Source organism: Barbatula barbatula, assembly GCF_947034865.1.
Source record: "Barbatula barbatula genome assembly, chromosome: 14".
NCBI lineage: Eukaryota > Metazoa > Chordata > Actinopteri > Cypriniformes > Nemacheilidae > Barbatula > Barbatula barbatula.
The window spans coordinates 21579942-21593283 of NC_136777.1; the positions used below are offsets into that span (position 1 = coordinate 21579942).

The 13342-nt window shown below is 39.9% G+C and overlaps 2 protein-coding genes across 3 annotated transcripts; one reads left to right on the forward strand and one right to left on the reverse strand.

Annotated features, from left to right (window-relative positions):
- Nucleotides 1-440: 440 nt before the first annotated feature.
- Nucleotides 441-4756, reverse strand: ckba (creatine kinase, brain a). The gene is made up of 8 exons (XM_079472997.1): nt 4279-4756; nt 2990-3194; nt 2286-2440; nt 2061-2193; nt 1691-1862; nt 1295-1418; nt 905-1094; nt 441-823 (listed from the first exon to the last, which is right to left on the reverse strand). The coding sequence occupies exons 2-8, from the start codon at nt 3180-3182 to the stop codon at nt 645-647; spliced, it is 1146 nt and encodes a 381-aa protein (XP_079329123.1). The 5' UTR covers nt 3183-3194; nt 4279-4756; the 3' UTR covers nt 441-644.
- Nucleotides 4466-13342, forward strand: trmt61a (tRNA methyltransferase 61A). Of its 2 annotated transcripts, none has more exons than XM_079472998.1 (4): nt 4466-4973; nt 5899-6277; nt 7661-7927; nt 11572-13342. In XM_079472998.1, exons 2-4 carry the CDS (start codon nt 5947-5949, stop codon nt 11871-11873), a joined length of 900 nt encoding a protein of 299 aa, XP_079329124.1. In that variant the 5' UTR covers nt 4466-4973; nt 5899-5946; the 3' UTR covers nt 11874-13342. The 2 variants fall into 2 exon arrangements, with proteins under 2 accessions (XP_079329124.1, XP_079329125.1); XM_079472999.1 differs by having other exon boundaries at nt 4835-4973; nt 5934-6277; nt 11572-13335.

Genomic DNA, 13342 nt, shown 5'->3' on the forward strand with positions numbered 1-13342 from the left:
TGCGCTCCCGTAGTGTGATGTAGACAAATATTTAGATTCGAGTTGGATTTTTCAAGAGGGAAACAATTCAATACAAATGCAAATAATCATTACCATGATAATGGGGATCTAACGTGAGGCATTAATTGATCGCTCCTCACATTTAGGCTACTTTCTGCAATCGAAGTTTGCGTACAGATGCGTACATTCTCCTGTGAAGTTTGTTTTTAATATATCACAACCTTTGCGTGGAGAGTGGCGCATTCTTACAGCCCCTTTTTGTGCATACGCAAAGTTTATAAATAAGACCCCAGTCGTATACATATGAACACTTCATTCAGCTCAGTTATAATAAGGGCTTTAAACTAAGTGTGATCATTATCACCACTAAATACATTTGTTGGCCAAACGGTGTGGGAATCCTGCATAAAGGACAGTAAGAGGAAGAACGACAAAACAGGTCAACATTGGCAAATTTTTATTTTCCAATATGTTCATCCAGCTGTTGCCCGGTGACATCTATTTGTGTAACAACTTATCAGAACCAAAGGAACCTTAAATACAACATGTATTCCAAGAACAAATCATTCGTTAGGTCGGTTAATAAAGGTGGGTTGGGATAGGATAAGGGTGATTGAAGAACTTAGGTGAAGTGGGGGTTGAAGTTACTTCTGGGCAGGAATGAGGTCATCAATGGACTGGCCTTTCTCCAGCCGTTTCTCCATTTCAATCAGTAATCTGACTCCATCCACTACCATCTGCATTAGCTCCACCTCAGAGAAGCCCAGACGGTCAGCGTTCGAGATGTCAAAAACACCACCCACAGCAGCAGTGTCCACACCACCTTATGAACAGGAAGACCATTGATTTGCAGGCACAATATCCAAATGTCAAATATACATATACGCCGTAAAGGTGCTTTTACCTGTTCCACGTTTCTGCAGTCTCAGTCTCTTCAGAACATCTTCAAACTTGTTGTTCTTGCTGAGATTGGGCAGTTTGACGTGTACTCCTGCACGGAGGCCTGTACCCAGGTTGGATGGGCAGGTGAGGATGTAACCTAAGTGCTCATTCCACATGAACTGGTGTTTCTTGTTTTTAAACAGCTCCTCAATCTGCAACAAGCAATCTGTTAGAATTTCTTGTCTCTTTACATCGAAGATGCTCAGAATGTCAATGAATATCGAAGTGCCATTGTCAATAATACAAAACATGATAATACACGATACTAAATTTAAATGTCATTTAACTTTAATAAGGGAATCTGCCATGTTGAGATTTAAAAGACAAATGTAGCATCACAGTGGTGTAATACCTTGGTAAGACCTGTGCAGAAGCGGTTGAAGACCTCTCTCATGTTACCACCCTTCTGCATGGAGATGACACGGAGGTGGTCTTCCTCATTCACCCAAACAAGAAAGGTCTTGTTCTCATTATGCCTGAAGACAAAGAGAAAGTGAGGAAATGCAAATGTCCCAGTTTATGTAACGGTAAAAAACATTTGCTCTTCTGATCACTAGTAAACTTCTCATTTCCAGTTGAACGGGTCCTAAACTCTAGACAAATTGGTATTGGGGAAATTTAAAGTTTCATCAAATTATGTTTGGAGAATAATAAACAAAAGATTGTTTGTTTTAATTAAATTAGGAATAAACCAAAAATTAAGCCAAGAAGCACTAGCAGAGCATTAAGGAAGATTGAGAACACTAACCATATGCCCCTGGCGTCTGGCCAATCACGGCCCATCCCTGAGGCCAACAGCAGGGGAGACACAGGCTTGTCGAACAGGAAGTGGTCATCGATAAGCTGTTGCTGCTCAGCCTCTGTCATGTTCTTCAGGGCATAGTATTTTCCTTTCAGATCCCCAGTCAGAGCTCCCAAAGCTATGGTGTAGATAACGTGTGTTAATCCTTTTTAAATAAATAATTCTTTCAAGTCTCCAAGGAATCCACCTTGGCAATGATTTTGAATGAGTCTCTTCCTACAGCAGATGATGACACTGATCTCCACTAGAGGGAGCCACATGAACAGGTTTATATTACAGGAAGGTGTTTTCATGTTTGCTCATGTCAGTGTCATACCTTCCACAGAGAGATTCTCAATAGCTCTCCTCTCTCCGCGACTGCAGTGGGGCGGCAGGCAGAAACCACGGATGCTCCTGCCCGTTCTGACCCGAGAGCTCAGCACGTAATTGGAGTCTAGGTCATCACCACCCTGCAAGGACAAAAGGGTGTCTTGTAAACAAAAAACATCACAACACCCAAATAACATATAATAAAACTGCAAACAGGCCTTTGACTCCACACCTTGAGGTTGTTTGGGTTGAGGTCGGTCTTGTGTTTATCTGATGGCTTGTATCCTCCGTGCCTGTCCTGAATGACAGGGTCCAGCAGCTCTTTGAACACTTCATAGGTCTCCTCATCGCCAGCCACACAACCCACCGTCAGAATGAAGGGGTGACCTGAGATTGAAAACAAGCGTGTGTGGACAAATAAGGGTCTTGTGAGTGGTGCACGAGCCAACAGTTTGTATCTATTAAGTCCATTGAGTGCCGTTTAACCCCTGACCCTGAAAGAATGCGTGTTCTTTTACCAGGATTGTCTACACCGGTCTGAATGACTTTATCTATGGTAAAGCCACAAGGTGTAGAGCGCTTACGAAGACGCTTGTACATTTGCAGAGTCAGGATTTTGGCCATGTAGTTGCAGTGCATGCTGAAGTCTGGATACTCATCTTCAGCTGACAGATTTATTCTCTTAGATTTGCTAAATGAATACAACAACACATGCATGTAATAATACTACTCTATACTTTTGCCTCACATCATAAGGTCAGAATGCATTGCTCACGTGCCAGATTTGCACGTGCATTACACATCAAGTAGAGTAAGTAGGCTAGTCTTATCTGTACAGTACATTTATTTTCAGAGTCAGCAGGGTCACTGTCAAGGGCACAAGGATAAAATGGTTTTCCATTAGAGATTATAAAGTCCACCGCAGGTGATCTTTACCTGGGTTATCTATTCCGGTCTGGATGACATCATCCACCGTAAATCCACTGGGCGTCTGTTTGGAGCGCAACTTCTCATACATGGCCGGGGTAAGCACTTTGGCCATATAGTTGTTGTGTTTGCTGAGGTCTGGGTATTCCTGCTCTGTCGTGTATTTCATCTTTAGCTGGTTGTGGCTGTTTCCGAAAGGCATGGCTGCTGTTCCCTGAGCGCGGAGGGAAATAACGACGCACAGTCAAGCCAAGAAGCGCTTCAACACCATCTCCTATCATGACGCTTTAGTAAAACTGGCAAAGACTCGGTTTTCCATTGAAATGTGGATAAACGGGGACAGATGTGCGTACAACTTCAGCAGCAATTGTTAAACACCCGTTAAAACTCTAAACGTTTCCTGGAATCAAAAGTGAACCGAAAGAGTGGAGGGCGGAGATGCGCAGTGTTTTCACACACGTACGCGCCTGGAGAGTGAAGAAGTGACGCGAACTCGTCGGATGTTTTATGTCGCTCTCCTTCCTTGTGATATTATGACAACATATTATATTTTTAACTTACTTAATATGTTCAAAAATGCTGTTTCGGTGTTATGGATGGCTTAAACATCTGACAGGGGCGTCTACAAACACAGGACCGCTCCGGGACGGGTGACTAGATAATGCTTTCCATGCGACAAACAATTAATATCAGTCATACAGCAGTTGGTTTGTTTTGATTTTAGCCATAAAAACTCAAAGCATACTGTTAACTTACACAATAATAAAACATGATATTTGACTTTTGGAACCAAACTCTTCAAATACACTATACACGGCTCGTCGGAATGCTTGATTCTGATTGGCCAGTCGCGACATTTGCAGGTTCGTTATTACCAGATAGCAACCTCTCAAATAATTTCGACAGGTTTTTTGGACATATTGAATATCCATTTTTATAACATGTATGACATCATATTTACAAACGATTAAGCCGAATTGCCTGATATTTTGAACATCGTTTCTTACCTTAAAACCGAAAGTAAACGTCGTTTCCTCGCGGAAGGTCTGCGTTCAGTAAAAACGAGCTTAAAAAATATTTCAAATTTACATTTCATGTCCTTTTTTTTCTCATCCGTTTGTTATCAACCGGCTGCCTGTACATCATCCCTTACTTATACAGCGTTGCAATAAAAACCAAGTCTTTACCGATATAAAGCCTATTCACAATCATTTGGCGCCTTTTATAGCGTAGTTCATTTAGCTTATTTTTTACCCTTAATAGCTTTTTATTAGGTGATGAATTTGATGAGCCCTTACCGTTGATGGTTGACTACTTCTAGGGGGAGATTGAGCTGAAACAAAGATCCCTATTTTCCCGGTGTGTTAACTCTCAAGCGACACTGTGCTCTAACCAGAACTGGATTATGATAGAGCGTTTGTTTTATAGTACGCGAACGCTTCTCCCATTGGCTGCTATTTGTAGTCCATTCATTCAAGGAAGAACGTGGCATTGTAGTCCTTGTCGTTAGGACATAGGCTGTTCTCAAAGGATCATTTCAAGAAGGTTGTCCTAGCAATGTCCTTGGTATTTTATAGACAATTATTTTCATATGCAAGTTATTAAACGTTTGCAAAGTTAATTGTTGATTTACATTTTAACGTCCATTTACTTAACCATATATTAAACGTGTCCTAGTACATCTATACTCCAACTTAAATACATATGTGTGCATAACGACAAGTTTTTTACGCAAGTTACTGCCCTTTTAAAAACATTATTACATCATTTTCCTGGGACGGAAACATGTGGCGTAGAGTCGACGTTTTGCGACAAGCGTAGATTTGTAAGTAGAGAGCGACAACCACACGTGTCGTGGCATCAGCGTGAGTCTATCCCCATGCAGTGAAGATCTGCTACTGAGAGCATCGCAACGTCGTTCATGCGGCTTTCAAAGCGAGTTAGCTTCACACGTGTTGCTCCAAAATATAAATCTATTGTCTACGGACTAAAGGTAAATCACTTAAAGTCACTTTTTTTTTTAACGTGGGGTATAACGTTCAAGGTTTATGTATGTTGTATGTGTCTCTCTTTAAATGCACGATCGCTGTACCCACTGAAGGTAACACTGAATGTTGCATTGGATGGTCTCGTGTTATTCAGTGTGGACCACCAAATACAAACCGCTTATTTAAACGACGTTTTCTAATCAAAATAGGTTTGCGTTGAATCCGTGATTCAGCGCTGTATTACATTATATATACACGAGACACTGTTCATATGTCCTGTTGTTATATTTGTATTTTCTAATACAACACGGTTTTTTTACGTCATTTCAGATAAAAGCCTCCACGTAACGTAGACGTTACCTGTAGAGACACGTCTTTGACTGTCGATAATGATTCTGAGTTGAACAACAAGTGTTTTTATGAAGAACAACTGTTTAAAAATGCCAATATTTGTGTTTGTGTCAAATGAAGGCTTTATGCTGAAAATAAATGTCCAATCCATTCTGCCCTGTCATCAGTGACCGTGACCTTGCTGAGTCTGATACATTAAATAATATAAATTATATTCGCATGTTGTTATAAACTTTCAGAAATGTGTTATTAACTTACTGCTGGCCCATTGGAGTGGTTTTCTGAACAGTTTTAGGAGTATTGAGAGGAAGTCCGGACGCAGCTGATGCGAGTCTTGACGGCTTGTGATGGAAACCGTTAGAAACGTTATTTCAATTTAATTTAAACGAATACTTACGTACGGCCACGTACATGAACGTGCATGCGTACGTAATACGTACATGTAGTCTACATATAGTTTTATAATTAATGGTAGGGTTAAAAAAAACCTTTTTTTTTGTCTTGTGCAATAATACTATAATGGCTGTAAATGTCTTATTATTTTATAAAAGTAATGTGTTTCCATGTCCTTCCATTTAGACGAGCAAGTCTGAACTCTTCATTTAATCTGACAGCCACTTGTACCTCATGAGTTTTGTGGAATACTCAGAGTTCATCCAAGAAGGGGATGTCGTCATCATCTTTCTGGGTCACGAGTCCATGATGCCTGTCAAAGTTCAGTCTGGAGCTCAGACGCAGACCCGCTATGGGGTCATCCGCCACTCCGGTGACCTGATTGGGCAACGATTTGGTTCCAAGGTGACGTGCAGTAAGGGTGGATGGGTGTACGTGCTACACCCTACACCAGAGCTGTGGACCGTTAACCTTCCCCACCGAACACAGATCCTCTACACCACAGACATAGCCAATATCACACTGATGCTGGAGCTGAAACCCGGCTCTGTCGTCTGTGAGTCAGGTGAGACATTTGTGAAGGAGACTTGCCTTGCTTTTTAGTACACCTCAAATGTCCGGCAGCTAATCTCAAGCGGTCTTCTCGATTAAGGAGATTCTTAGTACTCAAAATATGCTGGTGTAGGTTTAAAAAGGCCCTGCATAGTGTACACACACCCCTGGCCTGACCGGTTGACAAGCCACTTACTCTAAACCTACCCTTACATCCCTTAAAGACTGGTCAGCCTGTCACGATCCCTTACGAAAAAGAACAATTCTGGTGATTTTGACTGTTTATTACTGTAAAAATTATTTATCTTAGCCTTTCATTTGATTTATTACTAATTATTTTGTTGTTAAATATTATTATAATTTTCTTCACACTGGACAAACCCATTAAGAACAAGCAGGTTGTCACGTCGCATCTCGCCTGTCACGTCAGTATGTGACATACTGCCATATTTTTACAAATACATTTTTACAAATATAATTTACAAATGAAATCTACCATGAATATTTCTTGGATCTCCTTTTGTTAGTTGGAAATCTTAATGGCATTGACAGAAATGGCCCTTTTTTTATTATTATTATTGGGCTTTTATAAAATGAAATACCAAACAACAGAGTTGTTTTCTAACCTATAAACAGGTTTGTGTTTATAACAAACAAGATTTATATTTTCTAGTCATATTTATTTTAAGTCCCATAAATAAATATGAATAGTAATTTGTGCGTGTGAAAGTCATTGTCTCTTTAAGAAATGTATACTGTAATCCAAATACCGTCCACATAAATTCTGATGTTTTTGGTTTCCTGAAAGTCATCGAGTTGTATAAACATGCTAATCAGACTTTGTTAGCATGCAGAGGTGGTTGGGGTTGCATTGGTTAAAGTAGACAAAGACATCTTGATAGTGTTCAGAATGAATCCATTTGAATTGAGTGCGCACACATTCAGATGTCCATCTACACAACTCTAAATTCTTTGAGCGGCATGTATCTGCATTTAACTATGATATCAGTGCAGTTTTCAGACATTTGCGATCAATAATGCAATTTGCAGCTTTGGCTCTTGTAAGATGTTGCTTTTTATATAGGAAAGATACCATCAGTTGGATTATTGATAATATATAATTATACTCCTGTTTTCCCCCTTTCCGAGCCTCTGCTGCTTACGTCAGTCTCTCTAATCTGCAGTATCTGAATGCAAAGCTTTAGACCAAACACTGATCCTTATTGCAGCAGATGAGTCCCTGAAGAGGAAGATAGGACATTAACAGCATACCCACATGCATCACATAATGTTAATGTTTGAGTCTGTGATCACGACACATCATTCATTTATTTACATACATACTTGTTGTAACACAAAAGCTTGAGAAAGTCATATGTGCACGTTTGTGTTGCAGGTACAGGCAGCGGCTCTCTGTCTCATGCTATTCTGCGGACCATTGCTCCCACCGGCCACCTGCACACGGTCGAGTTCCACGCTCAGCGGGCCGAGAAGGCCATCCAGGAGTTCCGGGAGCACAAGGTGTCTCTCCTTGTTACCGTTAGAAACCAGGATGTGTGCAAGGAGGGCTTTGGTGTGACAGGTGTAGCCGATGCCGTCTTTTTAGACATCCCGTCTCCTTGGGAGGCAGTCCCACATGCCAAGAGGGCCATGAAACGCAAGGGTGAGCGCGCATAGCTGTGAAATAACTAGAACATCATCGTATTGTTGATGCTTAATGTATTGTGTTATCAGTCACTAGGACTACAATAGGATATAAATTATATTGGAATTATTGAGATTACTTTAACACCCCTTTCTGTATTAAATAATATTCAAAGGTCCCCTTTCTGACAATACAGGGATTTCACTGTGGTACAGGAAACAAACATGTAATAACTAGTCATAAAGGGTTTCAGTGACAGGAAGCAAATCTTTTTACATTTAAAGGGATAGTACACCCACGAATTAAAATTGTGTCCTCTTTCATCACCCTTTTGTCATTTCAAACCTGCAGAACACAAAAGAAGAAAATTGGTAGACGAACAGCTTCGCCACCCATTGACTTCTATTGTATGGACACAAAACCAATGCATGCGAATGGGTGATGGCGCTATTCACTTACCAGCATTCTTCAAAATATATTATTTTGTGTTCTGCAGAAGGAAGTTCTGCAGGTTTTTAATGACAAGAGTAAACGATGGTGATGGTCGGAAATTTAGGTTGCGTGTGCTATTGCAAAATTAATGGCTTTACTCGTACAGGCTTTGCAAACGCTACCATTGACACAGACCCATTCATCTCTATAATAACATCAATGTTTGCACAAATGACACCAGTAACAATAATTCATGAGCGCCATGATCGCCTACAGTATTTTGAATAGCATTCTAAAGTCACGAGTGTATTCGTTTTGTCTGTTCAGTTTGTTTTTATCAACCAACCAAGTTGGAGTGTTCCAAAGAAACAAGACTGCTTGGCAATAAGCTTTTTCCATAGAAACTGCTGCCCAGTTTGCCCCACTGGACAGGTCCAGACTAGTCGGCAGCCCAGAAAGGGGTCAGAGGTCTTCACGTCTGAGATATTCTCATATGTCTATTGTGTCCTGGTAGAGAAAAGATCATAAGAATGTGTAGCACTTAATACTCTCTTGTACAGGAAACCATGCACATCGTCTGCTCGTACAGTATAACTCCAGTTGCCTGCGCTATTTATTAACATGGAAGCAGTCGTAGCGCACATGCCTCAAACACATCCATGTGGCTTATCGTCAAGCGTGCACGAGCCATAATAGCAGGAAAACAAAGCACACCCTGGGCTTACAAGATCAAAGAGGATCACAGGGAGGAGAAGTCTCTTCCTCTTTTCAGCGCTGTCCACCCCCCCAGACACTTACAGTCTGATTTGTTATACACATGCAAGAAGTTTTTGACCATAAAGGGTAAGACTGTGGGGCTTCTCTCGTTCTGTCTCTCTTGATAAATCTACTCTGTTGTGGGTTACTTGTCAGCGAGTTTTCAGTGCACAACGTGACTGTGCTGCAGCAACTTCTCATTTCGATTTAATCTGCTCTCTTTTCCGGAATTCCTCTCAATTTCTGTCTGTCTTGTTTAAGCGCTCAGAGGATCCTAGCATTTGGCACGGCTCTTCTCTTTTCCAGGCCTGTGTTGCCAGGAGACTTGAGGTCTCTGTTTATGACTCTGTTTTTATGGAAAGACCTTATTCGTCAATGGAATGAAAAGCTTCTCTCGCTCGCTCTCTCGCCATGTGTGTGTGGCTTCACATAACAAGCAATCCCACAATGCATTCTGACGATTTTAAAACAGAGCCTGTGGGATATTTCCATTCTTTGTATGATGACCAGTTTTTAGACGGTGTCTTTGAGCACCTGAAGCATCAGAAACGCAGTACTTTGAAGGATAACTCGTGCTGAATTCAGTGCACCTGATTGGTTCATATTTTGGTTCTGTTTTTAGATTCAATCCAATCAAGATTCCTCAATATACTCGTCTCCTCGCAGCACCCCGTCGATCTTCTTACTATGGTCTGTTGCGGCTATTCTTGTCAGTGTTTGTAATACCACCTTTAGTCCAAATTCTCTCCATTTGTGTTAGTGGAGAAAGATGGAGAGATCACGGTTTCAAACTCTCAGCCGCTGCGCCTTTGTTTATCCATTTAACATTACGTCAGGAATATGCGTAACATGAGCTACGATCTACCTGCACTCTGACCCTTTACAGCATGCTGAGTTAGTGTTTTACAGCGATCGAGCAAGCATATGTTTAAAGTGTATGTAATTTCTCTAGAGAGAGACATTACTTCCTGAATGTTGTCTCACTGTCTCCAAACACACAAAGCTCAGCAGATTCCTGAAAACATAGGCTTATATGAGTATACTCTTATTTAACTTGTATTACCCACAGCTGTTTAATATTTTCTTGCTATAGTTATTTTCTTGTAAAATGGTAAGTGTGTGCCCCACTATTGGGCCTGACTAGAACTGGCTTAGGTTTTGGGGTGGGACTGCCTGTTTTCCATGAGAAAAGGGGACAGGGGGTGTTTGTTTTGCTACTGTTTTATAGGTTTTGCAAATTTCACGAAGAATCATATCAACAGATTAGAGCAGGTGATACTGCAGTTATGATGCAATTGAGCTCAAAGATCAAGGTTATATGTGGTTATTTCCTTTAATGCTTGCATTTGTTAAAACCAAAATGTTCCTTTTGCATGTCTGTAATTTTGGTTAATTTATATGAAATACCCCTCTTGACATTTCTGTAGGTTTTTACGATAACCGATGTTAAAAAGCTAGGTTCTTTTGGACATATTTCCATCCACCTATTAGTTTTGTAAAATTCTATGGACTGTGAAACATATTCTGTTGGAATGTCCTGGTTTAAATGATATTAGGCAACATTTTTATTCAGTGATTACATTAATGGACATTTTTTTTAAAGACCTCCTAGCAATATCTTAAAATTGAAAGAACTTTTATAAATATAAAATTTTCACCGTATATATTTTTTTATAGAACTACTATATACAATAGTTTTTGTATATGATCTTTGATTGTTGTCAGGAATAAGTTTGCCATAATGGGAGTGAATGGGGGCCAACTTTTCGAAGCTCAAAAAAGTGTATCTATCGATCAAAGAATGATTCGATGCGGCTCCATGGTCTTAACAAAGGTCTTCTGACGCAAATCGATGCATTTCTTTATGAGAAATAGCCATATTAAATGAGCCGTTAACGATAATGTCTAGCTTCCGTTATCCCTTTGCTGTACGTGAACCAGACGCTTGTTTTTCCGGCAAATGACGTAAGTTCCAGTGACGAACGGCCATTTTTCATTTTGTCCAATAGGATACCATCTCCTCTATAATGTCCATTAAATTCATATTTTGTTTGATCTGATAAGATAGACATGCACATAAACAATGGGATATTGCTTATTAAATTCCATTGATGTCCTTCCAAATCCTCAGATGTCCAAATTGTCTGACACTTGTCTGACACTTTACTCTTTAAATCATTAAATACTGTGTCGTCAAAGTAAACAAGCACATTTTAATAATTTATTGATCATATATTTGCAAAACCCAGTGAAAAAACATAAAGGGTGACTAATAATGATTTATGGCAACAACAAAAATAGAAGAAATATGAAGAGACAAGGTTCAGAAGGACAGCAGTGATTTGTACTTGATCCAAACTCCATTCATAACTCCAAGCCACATGAGTTGAGTTCTTCGTGTGTGTAGCACAAGAGTTACTGCTTTGTTTAAAAGTAAAAGCAATTGTAAGAGTATTGTTTTTCTGTGTTTTCAGGAGGACGACTGTGTTCCTTCTCGCCATGTATAGAGCAGGTCCAGAGGACTTGCGAGGCTTTATTGGACCATGGCTTTGAGGAGATCTGCACGTTGGAGGTTCTGTTACGGGTGCATGATGTTCGTTCTGTCACTCTACCTCTGCCAGACTTTGGCCCAGAAGAGGGCTCGACAGACAGGACCCAAGAGGAGGATGTCTCAAACACTGGAAATGCCTCTGTGGTATGCAAGACTGCCACACCTCCAAGAGAAATGGCAGGGCACACTGGATACCTCACTTTTGCTACCAAACCACGGGACTAGAAGGTTAGACGGAAACCGGTCACTTGGAATTTTGAGTTCTTTTTGGAGACACTTGTAAACATTGCTGGGGTTTAAGAGTAGGAGAACTACAATCCCGGCGACTGTTTTGAATAAAATAAATTTCTTTTATACACATATTTTACCATATTGTTTCTCTAAAAACTCTAGTGCAATACAGCATGTTCTTTTTCATCCTTAGTATGTTTTTATTCCTCATAGAACAGATGACTGTAAATTATTTGTTTTACCACAATAAATGAAAACCATTGGAACACAAAATGCCACTTGGGTTTTCATCTCTATGCAACTACTACGCAAATATCTGACCTCTAAAAGGACACAAGATTGTGGAAATGTACTGTATGCTCAGTATGACGTCTATCGACTTGCCTTGATAACTTTTGTGCTTGTGTTAATGTGTATGAAATTATGAAAGTTTTCATTCATGTGCCACACAAGCTATCAACATAACCTTGAATTCAAACCATTAGATGTCTGAAATCATTGTAGTTCCAAGCTGTTCTGTGTTTGTGTGTGTTATGTTTTTATATGTGGAATGTGAGATACAGAAGAATAGAACTAGACATGCCAAAAGATCATAAATTGTTTTTTTGCTGATACAAATTACATACTGTGCACTGCATGCAATTCTGAACTCAGCCACAGTCTCCTACAACACTCTGTGAGCGCTCTGTATTGTGTAAATCCCCTAAATGTTCGGTTGCTGAAAGGAATTCTGGTTATGCAATGTTTCAACTCGTCCAAAGAATTCACTCTGTGATGATATATTGCATCCATATGTGGGGTGGAGATTCGATGCTGTAACTAGCTCAGTTTGTATTAGCCTTGTGTTAGCAGCACACAAGGTTATACAGTACTGATAAAATATGTGTTCCTTGATTGCACTGTAAGTTGCTTTGCATAAAAGCGTCTGCCAAATGCATAAATGTAACGCAGGGTCTGGCTGGTATGTGTTACATCTGTTTCCTGTTAACATAGCATATACAGTAAGAATGAGAACACACCCCTTCAGGGCTGTGTGTCTAAACCAGGGCTCAATCCTTTGGAAGAGCAGCTTTTAGCTCCTACAAATCCTCACACGACTTTAATCTGTTTGTTGGCATGACTTTGGGTTCATGTTCTCAAACACACTGCAGGTAATGATGTGACGTTGGGTTGTCAGCTTGACATATGGGTGCAATGGTAGAGCAAAGTACAGAAAATCTGAAGTAATGTACAGAGATTATAATACAATTTGTGATCAATCCTAAAACGCAAATAAAATAAATCTCAAATCTATTATCATTTTTCAGTATTTTGAAGCTTATGTACTTGACATTAATCTTTTGTTTCTTGTCCAATTATTGGATAGTTTTTTTATAATAGGATCATGTGTGAAGGCAAATGCGATCTAGAAGTAAATTTTATAAATTGCTTATTGAATAAAAGTATCTTTTACTATTGTTGGT

Coding starts and splice junctions, on each gene's coding strand:
- ckba (XM_079472997.1), bottom strand. CDS start 3,182: ATGCCTTTCGGAAACAGCCACAACCAGCTAAAGATGAAATACACGACA. Junction 1,419..1,690: donor CCAGACGCCAGGGGCATATG/GTTAGTGTTCTC, acceptor CTTTGTCTTCAG/GCATAATGAGAACAAGACCT. Junction 824..904: donor ACTGCAGAAACGTGGAACAG/GTAAAAGCACCT, acceptor CCTGTTCATAAG/GTGGTGTGGACACTGCTGCT.
- trmt61a (XM_079472998.1), top strand. CDS start 5,947: ATGAGTTTTGTGGAATACTCAGAGTTCATCCAAGAAGGGGATGTCGTC. Junction 6,278..7,660: donor CTCTGTCGTCTGTGAGTCAG/GTGAGACATTTG, acceptor TTTGTGTTGCAG/GTACAGGCAGCGGCTCTCTG. Junction 7,928..11,571: donor GAGGGCCATGAAACGCAAGG/GTGAGCGCGCAT, acceptor CTGTGTTTTCAG/GAGGACGACTGTGTTCCTTC.